Source organism: Chondrus crispus, genomic scaffold (assembly GCF_000350225.1).
Source record: "Chondrus crispus Stackhouse genomic scaffold, scaffold_500, whole genome shotgun sequence".
Lineage (NCBI taxonomy): Eukaryota > Rhodophyta > Florideophyceae > Gigartinales > Gigartinaceae > Chondrus > Chondrus crispus.
The window spans coordinates 1-21,658 of record NW_005178480.1 but is presented as its reverse complement, the minus strand read 5'-3'; the positions used below and the strand labels follow the sequence as shown (position 1 = coordinate 21,658).

Genomic DNA, 21,658 nt, shown 5'->3' with positions numbered 1-21,658 from the left:
AAAATTTGCTTCCCAGTTTTTGCAGCACTGTGTCCGTACGCCGATGTTGGCCAGTGCCAGCCCTCCCCATGGGAACACCTGTCGAGCTGCGAACGATGAGATATGTAAGGTACAAGTACCGCGCCGCCTTAGTCAGCAAACATTGCTCGTCGTTTAACTGGCATTTACCGTGGCCTCCACGTCGACACCGCCTCTCCACTCCTTCAACCCGATCTACCACACTCCTCGTGCCCAACCAACCTCTCGCGCGCAGTGCCAAAACCAACACCGTTAAACGACGCCTCCCTCATCGACCAAACTACTCGCCGTCGCCAGTCTAACAAACCCGCATATTTACGTGCATTCCATCCTCTCCGCCCTCTCTCCCCCCCCTCGATCCCCGTGCGGTTTCCCTCATATTCACCGCCTGCATTTATGAGCACTGTAGGGACGCGGTCCGCTGTCGCTGCGCCCGCGAAACCAGCGGTCGTTCGCCACGCAATCGACCGGTCCAGTTCCAACCGTTGCCCAATCTCCATCGCGTTGCACTCCTGTCTCGCCGCCGCGCCTCCGTCTCTCCTGATCTCCACCGCCTCCATGAAATCGTCCTGGCGTGCCGTGCGCGCCCGCCGCGGACCACACGGGCCTCACCTCATACCGACTCCCCTTTCTGTTAAACACCCATTAATACCTTAGCTGCAGATGCCGAGCTGTCGGCCGCTTTCGCTCTCGTCGTCCTCCCCTGCGTGCGACCTACCAGTATACGCTTGATACATCCGGAGTCTTCCTTGTCTGTACGCCCGTCCGTCCGTCCGTCCGCGCCCTCGACTCGTGCCGTAACGCTGGTGTGCTTACTAGCCCAGCATGTCAAAGGAGCACCAGGGCCCCCCCGTCCCAGGCGCGCTCCAGCCGGGCGTCGCACGCGTTGGTAAGTATCTCATGCTCGACCTTCTCGGCGAGGGCGCTTTCGGTAAAGTACGACAGGCCGTCGATGAGAGCTCCGGGAAGCAGTACGCCATGAAGATTATGGCCAAGTCGCACATAAAGGCGAATGAGCTCACTCTGCAAGTGCGCCGTGAGATTGCTGTCATGAAGGCAATGCGACATCGTAAGTTTACACAGCGATTTCATGCTATTCGCGAGCTAGTCTCCGGGCAAGTTTTGTATCCTGTGTTGACTGACACCTCATCTTCCCGCTTGTTTTTTCAATCTACGCTTTGCTACTTGCTCCTCTTTAGCAAACATTGTTAACTTGCATGAAGTCCTGACTTCCACGAAAAACTTATACATGGTCATGGACCTTGTCACCGGCGGTGAGCTCTTTGACGCTGTCGCGGAGCAAGGGCGATTAAGCGAGGCGACCACACGTCTATACTTTCAACAGCTCGTCGACGGAATCCACTACTGCCACACGCGACGTGTCTTCCACCGCGATCTGAAGCCGGAAAACTTGTTGCTGTCCGGGGACAAGCAGACATTGAAGATTACCGATTTCGGCTTGTCTTCAATAAAAGCGCAGAACGCTTCATCCGAGCTGCTGCATACAATCATGGGCTCTCCACATTACATAGCGCCGGAAATTATCACATCGGCATCGGAAGGATACGAGGGCAGCAAAGTCGACGTCTGGGCCGCGGGGATCATTCTTTTCGGCATGCTTGCAGGCTTTTTGCCGTTTGATGAAGTCGATACGAAGGCCCTATACAGATCCATTGTCCACAGCCCTATTCAGTATCCTCCACATTTCTCTTACGACGTCATCAAGCTGTTACGCTCGATGTTACAAAAAGACCCCAATAGACGCCCATCCATGGAACAGGTCAAAGCTTTTGCCTGGTTCAAAGTGGACTACGAGCCGGCGGTGGTACCGGAAGCAAGTCCCCCCTCGAGCACTGGAGACAAGTCAAGGAAGTCTCGGTCGAAAGCGAAGCGAAGGCACGAGCAAGGGAAGAAAAATAAGGAGGACAAAGAAACAAGGAGATCAAGTCTGTCATCGTCTCAAAAGTCTGCGGATCGGCCGAGAAGCATGAAATCAATAGAAAGCACCCCGCGTCACAGCCGAGTGGCCTCGAGGCGCTCTTCAGGCCGCTCTTCGGGTCCTACGAGTGAGAAAAGCCGCGAAGGCAGTGTGTCCAGTGAGCAGCTTGTCGAAAAGGAGCAGACAAACCCTCATGAGGGTGTTCCTTCCCAACAGGAAATTCTGCCAATTCAACAAACTCGTGGAAACGAATCTGAATCCAGTACACAGGATCCACTTACTTTAACTGAAGAAGAACCCGTGACGGCACCAGACGAACTGCGGGTAAGATTCTCTGTACGGACAGACAGCCAGTATAGAATCAGTTCAAAAGATCTCTATTCGTTCAGCGAGCAACAAACCTCTTCGAAGAACACAAGCGAGGGAAATAGTCTGGCAATTGTGCAGAGTGGTCGAAGTGTTGCTTCGGAAGGCGGACCGTGTTCTTGGTTTTCAATGGCAGGATCGAGTGCTCATCAAACGGAAGACATATCACCGAAGGCCGAGCGCAACCTATTCGCACAAGTAGATGGTGCAAAGGGAGACGACTCATGTGTAGGACCAGAGCAGAGTGATGAGACTGGTCTGTTTGACGTGGATGATATACAGACTTCAGATGATCCACCGAGTAGCGGCGATGCCTTGGTCGACGAATCACCCCACGACTTACCTTCCCCTCTGACTCCTGCAGATAACAACTTTTCCCCGTTAAACTCTGAAAGCATTTCTTCGTTCAGAGAAGGGAAAAGACACGGGTCTCTACGAATCACAGGGAATGATATACCAACGGCTGAGTCCAAAATGAGTGAGTTTATCTCCCCGGTGTCTTTACAATCACAGTCTTCATTCAGTTCACCACAGACAAGGGATGCAAATACGTCAGGGATGCAGAGCTATCGTGAGCTGGTGCCGACGCTTTTCCAATCCGCAAAGTCTTTCGCACCCCTAACCTTGACCAGTCCTAACTCTACGACAACGGACATGGATCAGAACATTATTGAAGCGGACCAAGCATTTGCAGACGTCGAACCCGAAGACAAAAGAGATGCATCTGCGTCGCTCTTTGCTCTTGAAGAGTCGAGTTTCCAGTCAGCAGAGGAGGAAGAGGAGGAAGAAGATGCAATCTTTAAACCAATGAAATCGCTGTTTGCGGCCCTTGTCCGACAAAAATCAGAGACAAAACCAAGCATTGCCCCAAGTGTTTACTGCCCAGAAGTTGACAATGATGCTGAGAATGGCCCGCAATGGTGTGTAGATTCTGTTGAGGTCTTCGCAGATGTGGAAGTTGAGGACTGCAATAGGCAGTCAACGGGAAAGACGACACCTAGTCAAAAGCTATTGGAAATCTTAAGACAGACTCGAGCCCCACTGGTGGAAACCCCTGGGCTTTCTGAGAATGCGGCGTCGTTCTCGACCGCATCGCCGACTCCGATCTTTGCCCCACTGGACGACAAGCTCGCTCTAAAACTGTCGCCATCCGCAGAAGACAGTGAGTCGGCCCCAAGGGCGGTTCGAAACTTGCCCGTGCTCAGTCCAGAATAGCAGTATGTATATAAATTGTAGAATATTGCCGCATTATCAAGCGGCTCATCATGGAAAGGCAGACGTGCTTCCGTAGTGTAGAATGTTCCCGTAAAGCGTGGTCCTTTCCATGCATGACCAAACACAGTAGAGGAAAGCAACTGATTCCGGAGTCGAGTTAGTTTATTCAAGATATTTGATTCTTTCAAGTCAGCGAGATTTGTTCCTTCTATGCAAGTGTTTCGAAGCCCTTGCGAAGTCACAAGGACTGACTTGTCGAGGATTATCTCCCTATGAAACCAGCCGCTTCAGATTTCCGTACACCCTGTCGTGATAACTAGGGCCTTCGGGTCTACCTTGGGTACCGGGAGCGATGAGCAATTCCATATCGATGCGATTGCGGATTGCCAGATTCTCCGGGCCATCATCTGGAAAAGGCCCTGTAAAAAGGCATGGCTCCACTGTGCGAAGCAAAAAGTCTGTGGACGGACTTCTGGGTTTGTATCCTGGGAGGATGTGCTTGACAGCCCTGTCCAGGTCGTTAAAGTTAGTACAACGCAGCGACGTGGTGCGTATGAGCTTGATATTCTCTTCGCTAGCGGCGGCGGCAAGGGAGCCGAAAAAGTGCTCAAAGACATGACTGGCGTCCCCGAGGGACATGAGCAGGTGCTTAGATAGCATGGAGTCCGCGGCGATCTTGACGTAGCGACGATGCGCGACGAAGTGCTTATCAGTACGCAAGATCTCCGCGGTGCGTCGCCTATGGTCCGGGTGGTAGCTCTTAGTGGCCTCTAAGCCTTCTTCCAGGGTGAGGGAGCGGTTGAAGGACAATGAGTAATCGATATGAATGCGGCTGAGCTCCCCGTCGAAGAGCGGCAGCTGGGAAGTGTGGGTGAAGTGGAAGAAGGTGGCGGCGTCCAAATGGTCCCTCGCGAAACCGAGGAGGGTGCGCATTCGCTCGGCGGTAACGGTGGGGTAGTCGTTGGGGGTGCAGTGGATGTAGTAGTCGAAGGAGGGCTTGTCCGAGGCGAGCGCGTCCTCGCGATCGAGGAAGTAAGCCATGGCATCGAGGATGTTTATAGCTTCGGACACGCCGTCTGGGACGTAGGGTTCGGCACTGCGGATGTGGACGTTGCGGCCGGTGATGCGGGCGGATTTGGCACGGGGGTCGAGCGAGTGCGCAAAGGTCAGAAGGTAGAGGTTGGACGGGTGGTAGATGCGGAAAAAGAAGCGCTCTAGGAGGGGCAGCTGGGCTTCGTTGACGGAGATGTGAAAAGCGATGGTTGCGGGGGATGACGGGAATTGCTCCGGGTTGGCGATGCAGAGAACGGCGAGGAGCAAGACGTGGAGAGCGAGCAGAATCGGCGCAGACGCGCGAGGGCCTGACATGGCTCGCAGAGAGCGGCGGCACTTTTTTGCTTAGCCGTGGCCAGGGCAAGCAGACTCACGCATAATATTGAACAAGGGAAAGAGATGTTTTGATAGAAGACTAAGTGTGGTAAGCAAGGTGTAGAGAGCATCGCAACGGCATTGCTTCAGGTGATGGGTGCATACGTGTACAGGGAGCTGCGTGGACACGTCTTCGTGGCAGCGTGGACACGTCTTCCACCACTTGCGCGTATTCCACGTGTTCTCCTCCATTGCCAACTACTGTACAGATGAATGAAATATTTCGCATAGGACATTTGAAAAAGTAAGAATATTTCGCCGTCGACGTCCGCCAGAGCTCCAAGCGAATCCTTGTGTTGCCCATCGCCGTTACCCACTCGCTCCCGGGCATCCGTCAACCCTGCACCAACGATTGTATACGACCCGGCCGTTGTGCAAACCCCCTCCGCATTGGCCACATTCCGCCTGCAACCATGTCTCGTTTCTTCCACACGGGCGACGACTCGGACACTTCCTCGGAGTCATCGTCTTCTTCCAGCGACGACGACGTCGGCCCGTCCGGCGCCCGAACGACCGTGGGTGGCGTCACCCGCTCGCGCTTTCTGCAATCCGATTCCGACGACGATGACGTCAAGCGTATCTCGCGCTCCGCGAAGGATCGTCGTTTTGACGCTCTCGTCGCAATATCGAACGACGTCAAGAACCATATAAAGAATTCAGACTGGTCAAAACTACAAGAGGATTTTGATTCCCTTAATGACGCCCTTAAGAAGATCATGAAAACGGATATGGTGTCCGGGCGCAAGCCCCCAGTCCCAGAGATATACGTGCGCGCAATTATCACCATCGAGGACTTTGTGTCCTCCACACTGAAGGAAAAGCCCAAGCTCAGTAAGACCAATGCCACCAGTCTTAATCGCATGAAGCTCAAGGTCCCTAAGAACAGCCGCCAGTATAAGGCAGAGATCGACTCCCTCAAAGCTACTGGAAAGCCGACGTTGTATGACATGAACATGGACGATTCGTCAGACTCGGATAGTTCCGATGATGAAGGCTTCAAGAAAAAGGCACATGATTCGGATGACTCGGACTTTTCTAGCACTGATTCATCATCCGATTCCGACGACGGTGGTGGAAGGGGAGCTTCAATCTGGCTTAGGAAGGACAAGGTCACAGACTCTGCCGCCGAGACTAGCAAGTCAAGGAAGGTTAAAAAGGTCTCAGTAGCGAGAGATGACCCCGGGCTTGCAGATGATGCTGACGATGATGATGGTTTCACTGTTGTCACAAGAAAGCCCATTGTCCGAGAGGTCTTCAAACCCGAAGAGATGACTGAAGAGAGCGTTGACGCAAAGATGCTAGAGATTCTACAGGCACGTGGCCGTCGGGGGACGAATAAGCTTGAGCAAATCACCCTTATCGAGTCTCTTGTTCCGTGTTCGAAGAGCCCGCGCCAGCGCATTGAGATCATGCTTCATCTCATCTCTGCCAAGTTTGACGGTATTCCTGCTGCGAAGCTGTTCATGCCGGCTGAACTCTGGCGCTCTGCGATAGGGAACGCCAAGGATGTCATTGCCCTCGCTCGTGACAATTTCCCAGGTATTCGGTTTTCTGACGAAGCTGATCGCCAAGTTGAAGATGCAAGCATACTGCTGAAGGGGGCGGCCCTTGGTGGTGAAATTATTGATCCGACTGGAGAAGCCGTCGAGGGTACAGGTGCAAAGGGCGTCGCGAACGAGCAGGTGAAGAAAACAGAAGTTGATGCCGAAGGCCAAATCATAGTTCGCGGTGACATCGTCACTACGTTTGAACGCTTTGACGATGAACTATACCGAGCTTGGCAGCATACAGATGCGTACACACCAGAATATGTCGAGCGACTCAAGGACGAAACAGCTCTACTCGACCTTGCAGCTGATGTCCAGATTTACCTCGAGACGGCAGCTGATCGTGAAGAGGGAAGAGATGCTAGTGATGGAGTTAGACTTAATGCATTGCGGGCTCGAGCGGCTAGGGTGGCCGCCCGTCGCGTCACTCATATGTACTATAAGCCCGACGAACTCAACAACAAGGTTGAAGAACTCTGTGGGCGTAAGAACTCTGACAAGTCCTTAACTGAACTGGCCGTGCTGGTGTATCGATATGGCGATGAAAGAGCTAAGTCATTCACGATGCTTGCCCACATTTACAATCATGCGCTAGAGAACAGGTTTTTCGCCGCCCGCGACATGCTCTTGATGTCTCATCTCCAGGAGACGATTTTAGATGCAGATGTTCCTCTGCAAGTAATGTTCAATCGCACCATGACCCAAATGGGTCTGTGCGCATTCCGCATTGGGAAGCCCCGGGAAGCACATGCGTGTCTGCAAGAGCTGTGCTCACCTAGTTTTGGCGGGGGTGGAGGAGGGCTTGCGCGTATGAAGGAACTTCTTGCTCAAGGCATTACGCAACAGAGAGGATATGAGAAAACTCCCGACCAAGAGAAGGCGGAGGCGCGTCGCCAGATTCCTTACCATATGCACATCAACCTCGATTTCATTGAAACAGCGCATTTGACTTCCGCCATGCTGCTTGAAGTACCCGCCATGGCTCTGAGCAAAGCCCGTGGTGATGTGCGCCGCTATGCCATATCCAAGTCATTCCAGTACTTCTTGCGGAACTCTATGAAGCAGGCTTTCCCGGGTCCACCTGAAAACACACGTGACTTCGTTATGGCAGCAACGAGGTGCCTCATGCGGGGAGATTGGAATGGCGCGTACAACCATGTTCGGGGTGTGCGCTCCTGGAAGGCTTTGTCTTCGACCACGAGAACAGAAACTTTGGAGCGCCTCAAGGAACTTCTGAAAGTCGAAGCACTGAGGACGTTTTCACTGAGCTATTCCTCTTATTTCGAGTCTATGTCAACATCTCAGCTTTCACATCTCTTCGGTTTGCCAGATGCGAAGGTGCATTCTGTGCTTTCAAAGATGATAATTAACCAAGAGATGCGTGCTAGCTGGGACCAACCGACCGCCAGTATTGTGATGAGGAGGACAGAGCCAAGCCGGTTACAATCGCTCGCTCTGCAGTTAGCGTCTAAGGTGGCGAACATGACGGACAACAACGAAAAGTTAATGGACGCTAAGACTGGTGGCGGAGACCGTGGAGATAGAAAGGATGATGGTGACAGAAAGGGTGGTGACTGGAAGCAAAGCGGTCGCGGAATGCGTGGACGCTCCCGTCGAACGGGCGGCGGCGGCGGAAACAGCGATTTGAGAAACCGAGATGGTATGGACTCTAGATCAGGCAACAGATAAGCAAGTTTAGATGAGTATTGAACATAAATTCTCCTCTGAGGTTTTGCCATTGACAGCTATTATCACACGTTCCTACGGATGGATCTTCGGATCACTGTATGGGTTGCTTTGCTTGTTTGATCTTTGTCTCCGTCAAGGCGGAGGCACTGTTAGGTCAAGGGTGACTAGATGACTGAAGCAGTGGGAATTGGCTCGCATTCTGAATCAACGAAAGTGGGTGGTCCTGGACATAGTCTCATGCGTGCATGGCAGGCCGGCAGGCCTTTTGGCAGGCATTTGTTCTCCCTGTTGCATTTCACTTGGTTAAATGTGTTGCGTAGTGCGTTCGTAGGCTGAAAAGAAATCGGTATTGCTCTACATGCCGCCAGCGGTAGGCTAACAGTTCAAATACGAGTACCGGGCGGTCGCATGGAACAGTTCCGCCTTTTCATCTCAGCAACTTCGGGTACGGTTGCAGCCGCTGTCTTTTATTGCTTCTTACTAATACACCATTACAGCATAACGGAAAGGCCCGCACTATGTTTGAATCTTAGTGCACTCTCAATACCCATTCTTTGTGCAAGATTGGACTAAGGCCACAGCAAGGTACATTGCGGTTGCTGCTTTGCTCAGCTCCTTTGAAAATAAAGAAAGAGTATTACAGAAGCGCAATCCTAAATCGCCACCACACTTAGCAGCATTGTCTGGGCGCTGTCATCCCAAGTGGCCCGACAGACGGCAATTGTCACCTTTTATTCGCTGCAGTTATTGCCTTTCAGCATGTTTCTTGGAAACCGCTCTGTCGGAATCTTTTAGCAATAGTACATCTCGCAAAAAAAAAAGGATCTAGCCATGCTCTTTGTAGTCTCGGCAGAAGACGGGTTCACGCAATCTGTGCACATAGTGATGCGACTGCAGTACTGTGATGCTTATGTGTGCACCACGAACAACGCGAGCGACGCACGAGAACGGATGTAGATGACTGGGGCGGGGGCAAAAATGATACTCGAGTGGTATATATATATGCGTAGGGCCTCTTTCAATAACGCCCCATAACCGAGAACAATTGAAGCAGGGATGCAAATGACTGCACAGTACCAAAGCTGATGTTTGTCATGACTTCTGGAATGGGGTACTGACAGGTCATTCTTGAGCGCCGCATGCTCTGACGCATTGTCCGACCTTCGCTGTAAACGCTCTAGGGCATCTTGCATCTGGCGCTTTTGCCGCATAAGAAACATGTATGCCCTCGTGCTCTCAATTTACCCACTTAACCCTCGGGCCTGCGCAAGTGGATGCCCGTCGTCTAATATGTACGCTAGAAAGGAGCCTTCTGCCACCTTGTGGACTTTGAGGTGGCGGTTTTTGCCGGGCCACATTTTCAAGATGGGCATGGTGGCCACAAACATTGAGGGCACACATGACCAGGGCGCAAGTCAGCACACGGTCTCCGCAGGACTAACCGGCATGGCCGCGCGTTCTGGAGCAGGGCACTCTTATGGTACATCGAGGCCGGGACTTCGCATATTTGAGCCAAGTAAGAAGACCACTATTATTTCGTAATGCGTGATGGGCTTACAAGATGAGGTGAGGCTGAAAGAAACGAAAACATGCGTATCGCAAGGCCCCGGAAGCTAGTAAGGATAGGGCCATAGCGGTCTGCGTCCTTGCATGGCGCCATCTTGCGAAACCTAACATTTCTACTGAAGGAGGTCCTGTTGTATGAGTGCTTTGGGAATCGTTGGGACATATCTTTGCTATACATTCTCGTTCACCTCCTGGTCCGTGGGTGTATTTCAGATCGATCAAGAGCCGTCGTGTTCTTCTCCGAGTCGACTGCAACTGGCGAAACCGAAATCCCATCCACTGGACTCAACCTTCCTCACTCCCAACTGCGATTGAGAATGATTTTGAATTCTTTGTCAGACGCCAACTCAACGTTTTGTCCAGCTGCGTTTCAGGAGGTTAATGGCTTAACTATTGTAGTCCCGACCGAAGAAGAACCGGGAACCTTAACGAGCGATAAGCAATGTTTCCCACAGACGCCGCCTCCTTTCGATACAGACTCACAAAGTGATGACATTCTCCTAAGAGCACTGCAGTCACCTTTGCCAGCGTTGGGGCGAACCACGTTCGAACCTGTGACTCCTAATGAGGTCCTTAGCTACTTGAATTTTGCTTGTGGGGATTCTGACAGTGGGACCTTCAGCAAGCTCACGACAGAGTCGTCTTCTTCCAATGAACTGATCTCTTCAAAAACGCAATCCTGCGCAAGCGAGCAAAATGAAATTGCATATTCAGACCTCAGCGTCCAGGAAAAGGGAAAACTCACCGCTCATAGACCCAAGGTCTGCAGCAAAAGGAAAGCGAGCAGCTCAAAGTCGGTCTCGAAAAGAGGCAAGGTGACACAGCCGTCCAAGTTTTGCCATGTCTGCGTGCGCTCAGGGGAGCAAGTGACCCTTGCTCCTTGTGCGAATGTAATTGGGTCACTCTGCAGAAAGGCAATTTGTCAGAAATGCTTTGACAAACATGGTATCCGTCAAGAATGGACGTCAGCCTGTGAAAACAGGGAGATCATTCGTCAAATTCATGCAGGCATTCGCGATCGCCTCCCAGATAACGTATGGACTTGCCTTCATTGCAGGCAGAGTTGCCCGCAATCTGCGCAATGCAAAATATATGCGCGGACAAATAGGAGACGCCATATGATCCTCAAGCAACGAAAGGCTGCAAAGGACCAAACCGTGAAAAGACATTTAGAAAGAGGTCTCGAAATGCCGAGACCTCATCCAAGTGATATCCTGACAGGTCGACAAACGCTTGTGAGTGAGACCTCAATAATAGACAACAGAATTACGTCACCATTTCCTTCAAACCTGGATGTATCGATGGCACAACAGATATTCGCAACTGACTCCCTCACCACTGGCGAAAATATCGGCAGAATGATGGCTCCCTCCTCAACCGTTGGCATCCCCCACCCCCAAATGCATCCATATTTTAACCTTCGCAGGCAGTGAAGTTCCGTCACACCAGTTTCTCTAGAACACTTCCGGAAGATGGAAATGATAATAGAAGAACGCCCGGTTCGTTCTGGTGATAAGTATCGTAGTTTTCGGCGGCCCATCATGTTTGTTCGGCTGCCCCATCTCGCTGAATGGACGAATATCTTTCGACTCGAACTCTCGTTGCTACAGCAAACGAGCTGGTGAAAGATACACTATGCAAGTGTCTTCCTGAACACAATTGTGCTGTTCGTCCAAAGAGTTTTCGCTGTTGGTAGACTGCGAATAAACACAATCCTGTAATAGTTTTGTACACTAGCCCTGGTTACTGCTTGCTCCGACGTAGACCTCGAGAGAAATCTTCTGTCAAACCAGAGTTCAGCTCTACAGAAATACAATACTCTGTATCTCTAGTCGTAGTCGCATGGATCTCTTGGGATCTCTCGGGTTGGGCCATAAGTATTCCACACAGGCGGGGGGAAGGGGGGAAGGTGGGGGGGGTTATTGTTATTTTTTTTTTGGAGTTTTCGAAATGAAGCGCACATGTCACCGATTCAAGCCTGCCGTGAAACCGAAAGTCTCCTTTCACGCATCGACCCTTGACCGTTCCGTTTTCGGGTGAGATAAAATCGCCTCCAATCCCAAGAGACAAGCTGCAGTCTTCATGCGTGTGCAAGCCGTGGCTTGAAGCAACTTGTGCCAACATCCCAAGATGGACCCGTCCGACAGCCCGTGCGTGGCCGAAGAGACCGCGGCAAGCTACAGCGCGCGCTTTCAGACGCTCTTGTCCACTCTCAACGCCTCCACTGCATCAGTTGAGAAGACCTCTGACTTGTCTGCGCTACGAGATTCCCTGGCTGAGCTGAGGTCGCTGACAGCGGGAGGTGCGCAATGGTGGGTCGGATACGAGATGCGGCGCGCGCAAGAGGAGGTTCGTGCGGCAGCGGACGCTCTGGACGCGGCAGACAGGCGGCTTCAGCCGCGCAAAAGATTCCAGTTTGGCATGCGGGCGAGAAAAGCTGCAGTTCAGCCTGATGAAGAGTCAGGGGCAGACAAGAATGCGTTTAAGGCGGAACCGGATATCGCAACATCGCCTCCCACACATCCATTGTCAGGCTCGAAGTGTGTGGAGATTAACCGTGAGAGTCTGAAAGGATCCTCTCAAGTGTTGGTTTATCCCCGCGGCTCTGTTGAGGGGAAGGATGTGTTGCTCCATGATGTATGCGATGCCAGAGTGGTGATTTTGGACGTCGTAGGCGCTGTTCGCGCGAATAACTTGAAGAACTGTGAAGTGGTGGCCAGCGCAGTGGCTGGATCTGTCCATGTAACCGGGGCGCGAGGATGTAAATTTTGGCTGGCATGCCGGCAGGTGCGAATCCATGAGAGCGTAGACACGTCATTTTATCTCGATGTCAAGGGAAAGCCGATCGTAGAAAGCTGCGAAGGCGTGCGGTTTGGGGAAGGAAGAATACAGTCGAAAGGGTCGAGGGAGTTGCTCGAAATGGCAGGTTTAAAGGAGGAGAACAAGTGGCGCGAAGTACAGGACTTCAACTGGCTGCACGAAAGTCAAAGCCCGTATTGGAGCTTAATGGAGAAAGGTGGCGTCGTAGAGGTTTCGGAGGATGGAAATATTAAAATACTCGAGTAGATAGTGTTAAAGTCGTTGTCTCCGGAATTACCGGGACTTGCGTGGAACAGCCCCGGTCGCTTTCACTGGAGTGAAAGGTAAAGGGATTGCTTAATCCATGCGGCATCTTTTCCGGAATAGGTGGCTATTTCTGTAAACGATTTGTCGAGGAGCAATTCACAGAAGATGAGGAGTTGATGGAGCGGAATATTACGGCAATGCGAAAGGGTGTATGGCATGGCCGCAAACGAAGCCGCAAGCTCTGCATGGTCTACTCATGCTTGGGGCGGATTGCCTGAGCCGTGAACTTTAAGTCTTCGAAAGCATTCTTGATGCTTTAGATGCATCAAGAATGCTTTCAAAGACGGTCTACCTCACGAGAGGTGCTGTGTGCAGTGCATTGATCTTGGGTAATCGGGATTTTTGCTACGGCCGCAATCGGGATCTAGTGACGCCTGTTGACAGGAGTGACATCACTCTTCTCCCTTGCCGATCTAGCTGGAGTCCCGAGCAGCATTCGTCAAGCGCTTCCGTCCCCGCACGAAACCACCTTCCCCCGTCCGCACCGCCATGCCAGCGCCGCCACCTCTCTCCCGCCGCGCGGGGCCCCGCCCCGCTCCGCCGGCGGCGCCACCCGCGAACAATCTGCGGCAAGCGTCGGACTCGTCCGGCCCCAACGCGGGCGGCTCGCGCAAGCGCGTGCGCGAGACGCGCGCGCCCAACGCGAACGGCGTCCCGGCCGCAGAGGCCATCATGCGCGACGACGATGACGAGTATTTCGATGTCGATATGGACTCCCAGGAGGCCTTTGACCAGCTCGAGTACGGCAGGCCCAACGAGGCCCCCGTCAACGACGGCCTTTTTGTCCCGTATTACCCCCACCTGGGCAACAAGGACTTCGACGATGAGTAGGTTCCGCCGCTTCTGTTTTTGGTCAGGGGCCTTCCTTGCACCGCCCGAATACTGACCGACTTTTCTGCGCGTTGGGAGTAGTGACTTGAACTGATACGGCGCAGTCGAGGACATCGACCTGGAAGTGGAGTATATCAATCCATGCCGACTGGCGCATAGAAGCGTACTAGTCGCTTTCAGGACTCTATCTCAAACTTGACACCTTTTCTCCATTTCTCGGGGAAATTTAACTGCACCCCGTTTTGCAACTTTACGCTGACGACCTTTCTCACAACACTGGCATTCAGCACAACAGGCGACAATAGTAGGTGTGTTTACTGAGTTACAAATTGTTTCGTCATATGGTAAAGGCGATGATCACGGAAGCTGTCCGCATGCCCTGACGGCCGATTCGATCATTTCGTCCAGCTTCGTCCAGCGAGAGTCAAACGTCGGCGAGCAGCCCTTTTACACACCTTCCCACCTGCTATCGACCAACCCCCAAGCCCGTGCGTTTGGAGCGTTGTTGGGGTTCGAGAGGTTCCGTCATACCCTCTTTGTTCGTGCCTAGCCCCTCTCCTTGTTTCCACCCCATCTTCTCCAGCATCGCGAATCCTCGATTCGAACTTGCCAAGGGCCGAGCACTTGGTCCCGCTTGGCTCGCCTTCCGTCTGCGTTGCTCGCCGCCGCGTAAAGCCGCGTGCGTAGCATATCCGTCTACCAGCTGATACGTGCCCGGATCCCACCGCTCGAAAAACGGATGTGCGTCTGGGTACCCAGGCCCATACTCCGAAGGAAGGGGAACTCCATTCCGCACAGGATCATTTTGCTCGGGCACCTCGATCATTTTCCCTGCCATCGTCTGCCTCTTCGCTTTCCTCTTCGCCTTCTTATTCGCCTTCTTCTTCGCCTTCTTCTTCGCCTTCTTCTCCTTCTTCCTTTGCCCCGGTGCCTTCGCCCCATCATAACACATCAGATTCGGCTGCAACATTTCTTGCCAATACTTTTCTACCGCCTCATCTACCACCACATCCGTGCCCTTGTCCGCCACCCTCGTTGCTGCCTCTAGCCTCTCCTCTTTCCTTCTCGCTTTACGAGCCTCTCTCCTGGCTTTCTTAACCGTGGCATTGCCTTTCCTCCCCTTTGCGCAGTCGATGAACAGGCCCACAAGCACGACGCGCACGGCCAGAATAACAGAGAGCTCACCGATAGGAAAGACGCCGTCCTTCGTCCACGTCAGCACGACTTGCCGCTCCCTTCCCTTGCCGTTCGACACGGAGCGGCACCCTAGCACCTCCGCGGCGCGATGCATTGCCAGACGAGTCTTCGAACCGCACATGGGGGGACAGGTGTATGTCGTCGAGGGCGCAGGGTTCAATTTGAAGTGGCGGTACGCGAACAGGGCGTGCGCTTCGACGAGCGCCCAGTTGGCGCGCATGGAGAGCGGGCATGCCTCAGGCGGACACGCCTCAAACGCGGGCAGAGGCCGAGGGGTAGGCGAAGCTTGTTCACGGGGTCGGGATACCACAACGGCAGCGGCGTCAGATCTTGAGGGATGAATTTGTGCAGTGGAGGGTGTGACCGGCACCACCCGTGGCGAAAGATCAGACGTGACACCCATCTCTTCCTTTTCGGCGCTTGCGGGTGGCACTGGTATTCGTGCCTCTCGTTTCGGTGCGGCTGATGACGGTGGAGATAACTTTGTCTCATCGGATTGCTCGGCGCACTCAGTCGGCCTGTCCTCCCCAACCTCGGATGCAATGTCACTCTCCATGTCCCCTCCTTCGGATGCGAGTCGGCATCCAAAATCCTTGAAGCGCGCATCTTCCGCCGCATGAACTCCTTCTCCGTCCAAATCCCCCTGCGCTATGCCTTGCCGTCCACCCATCGCCGGAGGGCTTTCACACAGGCTCCAATCCGGATAATGCCCGTTGTGCTCGAAATCCGACACCCGCAGCGCCCGCAGCAAGTCCAGAGTCCCTTCCCCCGGGTCATCTTGATCGACGATTCGAAGCGCCTCGGTTAGCAAATTCTGGTAATAGTCATCGCACACGTCGCTTGAAGGCGGCGCTTCCCCCTCGCTCTCTGACGTAAACATGGCGGGCGCGCGCGCTGTGTCAAGGAGCGCTACAAACGGCGGCACGGCCGGTGGTGCGAGCGCGGCATACTGGTTTGGGTGTCTACTTCGGAGTGGGATCGTGTGAAGGGCGGAAAAAGGTTGTGGCCCAAAGCTTGCAGCTTCCTCTGTCTCCCGACTGTAAACAAGGTTGCATCTACCCATTCACAAACGTCCACGCCAAGTAGACACGAGTTCCAGCAATGCATGCCACACACATCTAGGACCGAAATTCGACAGCTCGCGGGGGCTCGCTCGTCTTGTTCATTACTCACATGAACAGCTGAGATTAAATTCTCTGCACATCCAGTACTCAATGTTTTCCGCGAGTTACGGGGCTATGGTGCCACGCGCTGTGTTACGGATATCGGCTGGCTCTGTTGGCAGCTCTGCTAATCCGACGAGGGATGTGTTTTGACTGCGTGGCGCGGACGTTTCCGCGTGCACCGAACAACTTCAACATCTATAGAACAATACGCCGCCTGCAGCACTCGGGACAAGCTTGTAAATTCGCTGCTGTGCAGAACGGGACTACCGGCTGCCCATTTGCATGTACCACTGTGTGTGGTACCCTTGCAACCAAGGGTACTGCCACACAGATGGCCCACAAAACGGCGCAATGACCTGCGAACCCCACACCCAATTGTCAATACGCAAGTGTACCAATGGTAACTACTTTTTCTGATTTTGACCCAATCCAGTCACAACAGGCAGGGTACAGTACCAGCTACTGTTTTCGATAACAAAAATAATTTAATTCAATCTAATAAATCATAAATCTCCGGCAGCACATCTTGCTTACCATTCTCCTCACTTGCAGCCGCTAACCTCCAGTACCGCCCCTTGCCCGCCCGTCTGCGCCGAACCCGACCTTCAGAAACACCCTCACTTCTTTGTCGCTTGCGCTCGTGGCGTAGGGGCCGGCGTCCGAGGGCGTGCAGTCGGCGAGTAGTCGGCGATGCTTGTGTCCCGCCCCCTCGCGTCAGCCAATTGTTCTGTCGGTCGCGCCAGTCACCACCCTCGCCAAGATCCAGCGGAGCAGCCACCGAGGAAGCAATCTTTTGCCGCTTGGCCTGCCTCATATCCGATGCGTCCACCAATGTCGACGACCCCGCAGGCGCGCTCAGTTCCCCATTGCTCTGGCGTCGGCACTGCAAGTCGTTCATCCTTTTGATGTTCGACAGCCGCAATTTTTCTTGCCAATGTTCCTCAAAGGAAAACTTTGCGCTCTGCGGAGGGGAATCGACGACTGAAGCGACATCGTCTTGCCGCTGTCGCTTGCCCAGGAGGGTGGAATTGCGCCCCATTTCCTCCCATGCGCTACCCCTCGCAGGCATCCTCGGAGGCATGGGTCGTTGCACAGGCTCTTCGCGTACCATTTTCACCTCGTTGCCCCATCTGTCAATTTCCACCGAGACGGTCCACCGCCATCCCGCATCACAGCTCACCGGGTCACTTTCCACCTCGTCTTCTTCCACGGCAGGCCGAACCGCGAATGCCGAAGAAACCGGGGAGACATAGCGGGCAGCGGATCCCGGAGACTCCAAGCTCTGTGCATGCCCTGGCTTCCGCACGAGACGCGATGCTGTTGGCAGAGCCTTGGCCTCTTGCGCGGGCTCATCCTCATCGGTGACCAAATCCACGACGGGGATGGGCTGCAAGCGGGATGAGAGTGGGGATGGGGTCGAGTACCGGAAGGGGTGACCGAAGATATCTACGGGCACCTGGAGCAGGTCGCGATGAGCGATGCTTTCCATGTATTGCACCTGTCGTGCTTCTGCCGGGAGTGCAGGTGATCGCGGGTATGGCTCTTCACGTGCGTCGGTATGCCCCCAACCGTTTTCGTGGTAATAGTCAGAAGGGGGCAGCACGATGTTGGGGATCGGGAGAGCGGGATCGAAGTTTTCAGGATCGACAACGATTTCATCCCCATTGGGGCTGCTGCACGAGGCGGGTGCATAGGCGGATTCCTGGAGACTGAAAGAAAGAGTCGAACCATCCAGCAGGGAGCGATTAAGAGCTGCTGGAGGTGTGGTGGGACCTTGAAGGCGACCAAGTTGGGAGGGGGCAGTAATTCCATGCGTGGGAGTCTCCTCGTAAACGGAGAAACCCGATGACGGCGACGACTTGATGTTTTCGGAGAGGAGATGGATGAAGTCTCCGTAGACGGGAGGTTGGCGGGGTTGACTAGGTCTTGCGCGATGTGCGTACGGCATGAGGGGGTTGCGGCGCAAAGGAAGAGGGGCGAATGTTTGGCTGGGCCGCTCATTTTTGGTAGAGGATGAAGAGGGGAAAGGTTTGGGATGGTCAGGGAGGTCGGGAGAGTGGGGCTGGTCGGCGATGGCATTGTTCGGGTTGGGGGCGGTGCGTTGTTCATTTCTCGGAGTGGATGTGTTGGCGTTCATTGTCGGGATCGTGGGAGTTGATGCTTGTGGATTTCGCGAGTGTGAAAAAGTGGTGGGGGGCGGCTGGTTGAGGGGAGGTGGGGCGAGGGGGAGGTCGGTGGGGCATGAACGGGAAGTGGAAAGGCTTAAGAAGAATGGGCAAGATAGGGACGCTGGTGTCAGTCAATGGGGTGAAGTGAATGGTGGAAGGTGAAGCATTCAGCGAGGCAAGTAGAGGGGGGGGAGAGTGACAGATGAGAGTGTCGCAATATTTGCGAAGGATGAAAGCAATACCATTTTCTACAGGCTTCTTCTGAGGAAGGCAGTACGTCTGTGACGAATCAGCAATAAATTGACCATACTGTGGGACACAACGACGACGACCAGTTCATCGCAACCTCACGCCAATCGAACATCACCTTCGAGAAGCGCTCGCTCCTATCGAATATACGAGTATGACTGAACAAAATAATACACAAATGTACATCATGCTATCCATGAAAAGATGATACAACCATTATCCACTGATAGACAATTGATAGACAAATGATCGACTCGTAGGATAATCTCAGTGATGTTTTGGAGTGGCAATCTGTCAGTAGAATGCAAGTATCGAATGCATACTCTCCCCTGAAACCACACTTAAAGCTCTCTTCCTCTAGAATACTTGGATTTCGTTAATTGTAGAATGGGGCTGCCCACCTCTTACGGATTGCTTTACGTATGCGTGAACAGATGGTTGTCATTTAGGAGATTACGACAACAGAGACACCAGCCACAATACTGACAAGAGAAGTTGCAATTCCAACTTCTTCGATTAAATAGAACTTTCCAGTAACCCGTCCCCGGCCTTTTTCTGCCACATATTTTTATCCGTCTGTCCCATTTCTATTTCTCAGTTCTCACTCGGCCGTCACCTCATGTTCTTAGTCACTATGGCCATTGGTATCTCCACCTGTCACCTGTGTGCTGCAAGCCACCTTAACATAAAAATGCTAGTATATAAAGATCGACAAGGATTGTGGTGTGTGGCGGAGGAGCTTTTTGCGTTGGCTAAGATTTTGCGGGTGCTCCTGCTCCGTGCGGAATGTTTAAAAAGATCGGGAAATTTTACCCATTCACAACCTCCCACGTGGATGTGACTCTAACACGGCATTTCTATTGGAGCGCTGTTCTTGACATAGATCGATGCACGGAATGAGTTGCCAATCACATGCATATGATCTTTGCATACCGCCTCTGTAGACGTCTTCGTTTGCGGATCTGATCGCCCCGCTCACCACTCTCGAACCTCTTCACATCCTCGATTCCCGTCACCGCCGAGTCTCGAACGCATTCTCAACTTCTCTGCCGGGGATGACACGGAAAGCCATAGTTCCGAAACACTCTAGAAACACAAACACAACACAGGATCCATTCCTTTTCTCCACGCCTCGGATTAATCTCCCTAATAAGGTACTACCGCTACGATACATCAAGCAATGCCATTGCAATTCTCTTACAGTACTCCGTGACTACAGTAATCATCAAAAACAATCAAAGCACACAAATAATAACAACTTTTAATTTAGTTTCATCAGACATATCATAAATATCCAGCAGCGCATCCAATTGTCGCAACTGCAGTCGTCCATGGATGAAACTTGAAATTTCCGGAGGAGAGAATCGATGATTGAGGTGCCATCGATGTCTTCCCGGCGGCGCTTGCCCAAGACGGTGTACTTGTGGTCCACTTCACTCCATTCGTCCAAGCTCGCACTCTTCGTCGGAGGCGCAGGGTCCGGCGATTCCAGGCTATGTGTTTGCGCTGGATCGAGCGGGGGATGCGATAGAAATCCAGGAGCCTCGAGCTGTTGTGTTGGCTCGTCATCATCGGTGACAAAATCAACATCGGGAAGACGCTGGAGGTTGGGCGGGGGCAAAGGCAGGAGCGAGTCCGGGACGAGATGGGCAATTCCACCTGCGGGCATCTCGAAAAAAGTGAGGCTTGCGACGCTTTCCATGTGCTAGTGGACGACAGAGGAAGAGCATGACGAGAGAGACCAAGATGATGACGAGGACGAAGAGGAGGAGGGGGAGGATTCGGAGTAGTTGGGGAGGTCGGGAGAGTGGGAATGTTCGGCGATGGCGGTGTTTGGGTGGGGGCTGGTGCCCTGTTCACATGTCGAAGAGGATGTGTTGGAGTGCATGCTTGTGATCGTAGGAGTTGAGGCTTGGGGATATTGCGAGTGCAACAGAATGGTTGTGCTCGTCTAGTTGAAGGGAGGTGAGGCGGGGGGATCGGAAGAGCATGGATGGAAACTGGAAAGGCTTAAACAGAATCAGTGAGACCGGACAGCGGTGTCGGTCGATGGGCCGAAGGAAATTGGTGAGAGATTGGAGAATATGGAAGGGAAGGGGAGCGGGCCAAGATAATATGGATGCGAGAAGGCGTCATAGGAAATTGAAGTGTAGGATTAATTTCACAGAGCAAACCAGTGTCAGTTGTTCCACCGGTTACTTTCAGGGAAGGCTATGTTTTGGGGCAGAATCTGCAACAATGGCACACACTGAAGGCATGGAACCTCATCAGCTCATCGAAATCTCACAGCAATCGAAATATATTTCCTGAAAATCTCCATCGAATCAAGTAGGATGCACCTTTCTCAAAAAGCAGTATAGTATGAATGCGTGTATACGCATGAGACTATTTTACTACTGTGTCTGGATGATTCGAACTTCAGGCCCTGCCATAGCTTTGGGTCGAAGACGGTACACGATGCACTGTACACGTATCTGAAGAAGGTTGCTTTGATTTTCAAAATGTTCTCAACAGGCGTCGCCAAGAGCATGAATTGGCGAGTACGTAAAACAGAACGTGATACGGTCGTGATACGGTCTCACTGGAGCGATGTGGGACGTTGTCAAGGAGCTCCCGAAGTTATTTGTTTCAGCAGACGCATTGCTGTTCACGGAGAACACACCCAATCGCCAGTCGACGAATGCGCCAATAATATTATTGATATTCTGAATAAATCGTCACCCAATCATTATGTTACAGCAGGGTAACATTCCGAGACTACCGTACATACCGTACAATCTCGATGTCTCGTCGGCGTCCCCCTTCCGCTTAGGCTTCGATGTCTCAGCCCTGCAGGCACTCAGATTCCTCCGAGGGACGCCATATCAATCCGGGGAGAAGGGTGTGACTCATCTCATTAAGCTTCTTCCCCCATGGAGTTGGCAACAACCGTTGTTGTACGTAGGAGCAAATTTTTGCATGGAGAATACACCCAATTGCCAATCGACAAATGCACCAATAATAATAATATGTTTAATAAATAGTCACCCAATCGTGATGTTACAGCAGGGTCCAGCTCGCTCTTAGATTACACTTCGCGAAGTAGCCAGCTCAACCGTTGTCCCCCTCCTCCTTAGGCTTCGATGTCGCAGCCCCGCAGCATCCTAACTTCCT

The 21,658-nt window shown here is 52.8% G+C and overlaps 8 protein-coding genes; 4 read left to right on the top strand and 4 right to left on the bottom strand.

Annotated features, from left to right (window-relative positions):
• Positions 1–843: 843 nt before the first annotated feature.
• On the top strand, positions 844–3,538 carry CHC_T00008503001 (Serine/threonine-protein kinase). Its single transcript, XM_005709840.1, has 2 exons — positions 844–1,087; positions 1,218–3,538. The coding sequence occupies exons 1-2, from the start codon at positions 844–846 to the stop codon at positions 3,536–3,538; spliced, it is 2,565 nt and encodes an 854-aa protein (XP_005709897.1).
• A 270-nt stretch (positions 3,539–3,808) lies between these two features.
• On the bottom strand, positions 3,809–4,906 carry CHC_T00000354001 (hypothetical protein). Its single transcript, XM_005709839.1, has one exon. The coding sequence runs from the start codon at positions 4,904–4,906 to the stop codon at positions 3,809–3,811; it is 1,098 nt and encodes a 365-aa protein (XP_005709896.1).
• Positions 4,907–5,379: 473 nt separating this feature from the next.
• Positions 5,380–8,202, top strand: CHC_T00009117001 (Translation initiation factor eIF3, subunit C). Its single transcript, XM_005709838.1, has one exon. It carries the CDS (start codon positions 5,380–5,382, stop codon positions 8,200–8,202), a length of 2,823 nt encoding a protein of 940 aa, XP_005709895.1.
• Positions 8,203–10,966: 2,764 nt separating this feature from the next.
• Positions 10,967–11,308, bottom strand: CHC_T00000353001 (hypothetical protein). The gene has a single exon (XM_005709837.1). It carries the CDS (start codon positions 11,306–11,308, stop codon positions 10,967–10,969), a length of 342 nt encoding a protein of 113 aa, XP_005709894.1.
• A 203-nt stretch (positions 11,309–11,511) lies between these two features.
• On the bottom strand, positions 11,512–11,892 carry CHC_T00000352001 (hypothetical protein). The gene has a single exon (XM_005709836.1). The coding sequence runs from the start codon at positions 11,890–11,892 to the stop codon at positions 11,512–11,514; it is 381 nt and encodes a 126-aa protein (XP_005709893.1).
• Positions 11,893–11,898: 6 nt separating this feature from the next.
• Positions 11,899–14,119, top strand: CHC_T00000351001 (hypothetical protein). XM_005709835.1 is given in 2 exon segments: positions 11,899–12,834; positions 12,835–14,119. 1 exon segment carries the CDS (start codon positions 11,899–11,901, stop codon positions 12,832–12,834), a length of 936 nt encoding a protein of 311 aa, XP_005709892.1. The 3' UTR covers positions 12,835–14,119.
• A 72-nt stretch (positions 14,120–14,191) lies between these two features.
• CHC_T00010043001 (G-patch conserved protein) lies at positions 14,192–15,414 on the bottom strand. Its single transcript, XM_005709834.1, has 2 exons — positions 15,320–15,414; positions 14,192–15,251 (listed from the first exon to the last, which is right to left on the bottom strand). Exons 1-2 carry the CDS (start codon positions 15,412–15,414, stop codon positions 14,192–14,194), a joined length of 1,155 nt encoding a protein of 384 aa, XP_005709891.1.
• Positions 15,415–18,034: 2,620 nt separating this feature from the next.
• Positions 18,035–18,581, top strand: CHC_T00000349001 (hypothetical protein). XM_005709833.1 is given in 2 exon segments: positions 18,035–18,418; positions 18,419–18,581. 1 exon segment carries the CDS (start codon positions 18,035–18,037, stop codon positions 18,416–18,418), a length of 384 nt encoding a protein of 127 aa, XP_005709890.1. The 3' UTR covers positions 18,419–18,581.
• Positions 18,582–21,658: the final 3,077 nt, after the last annotated feature.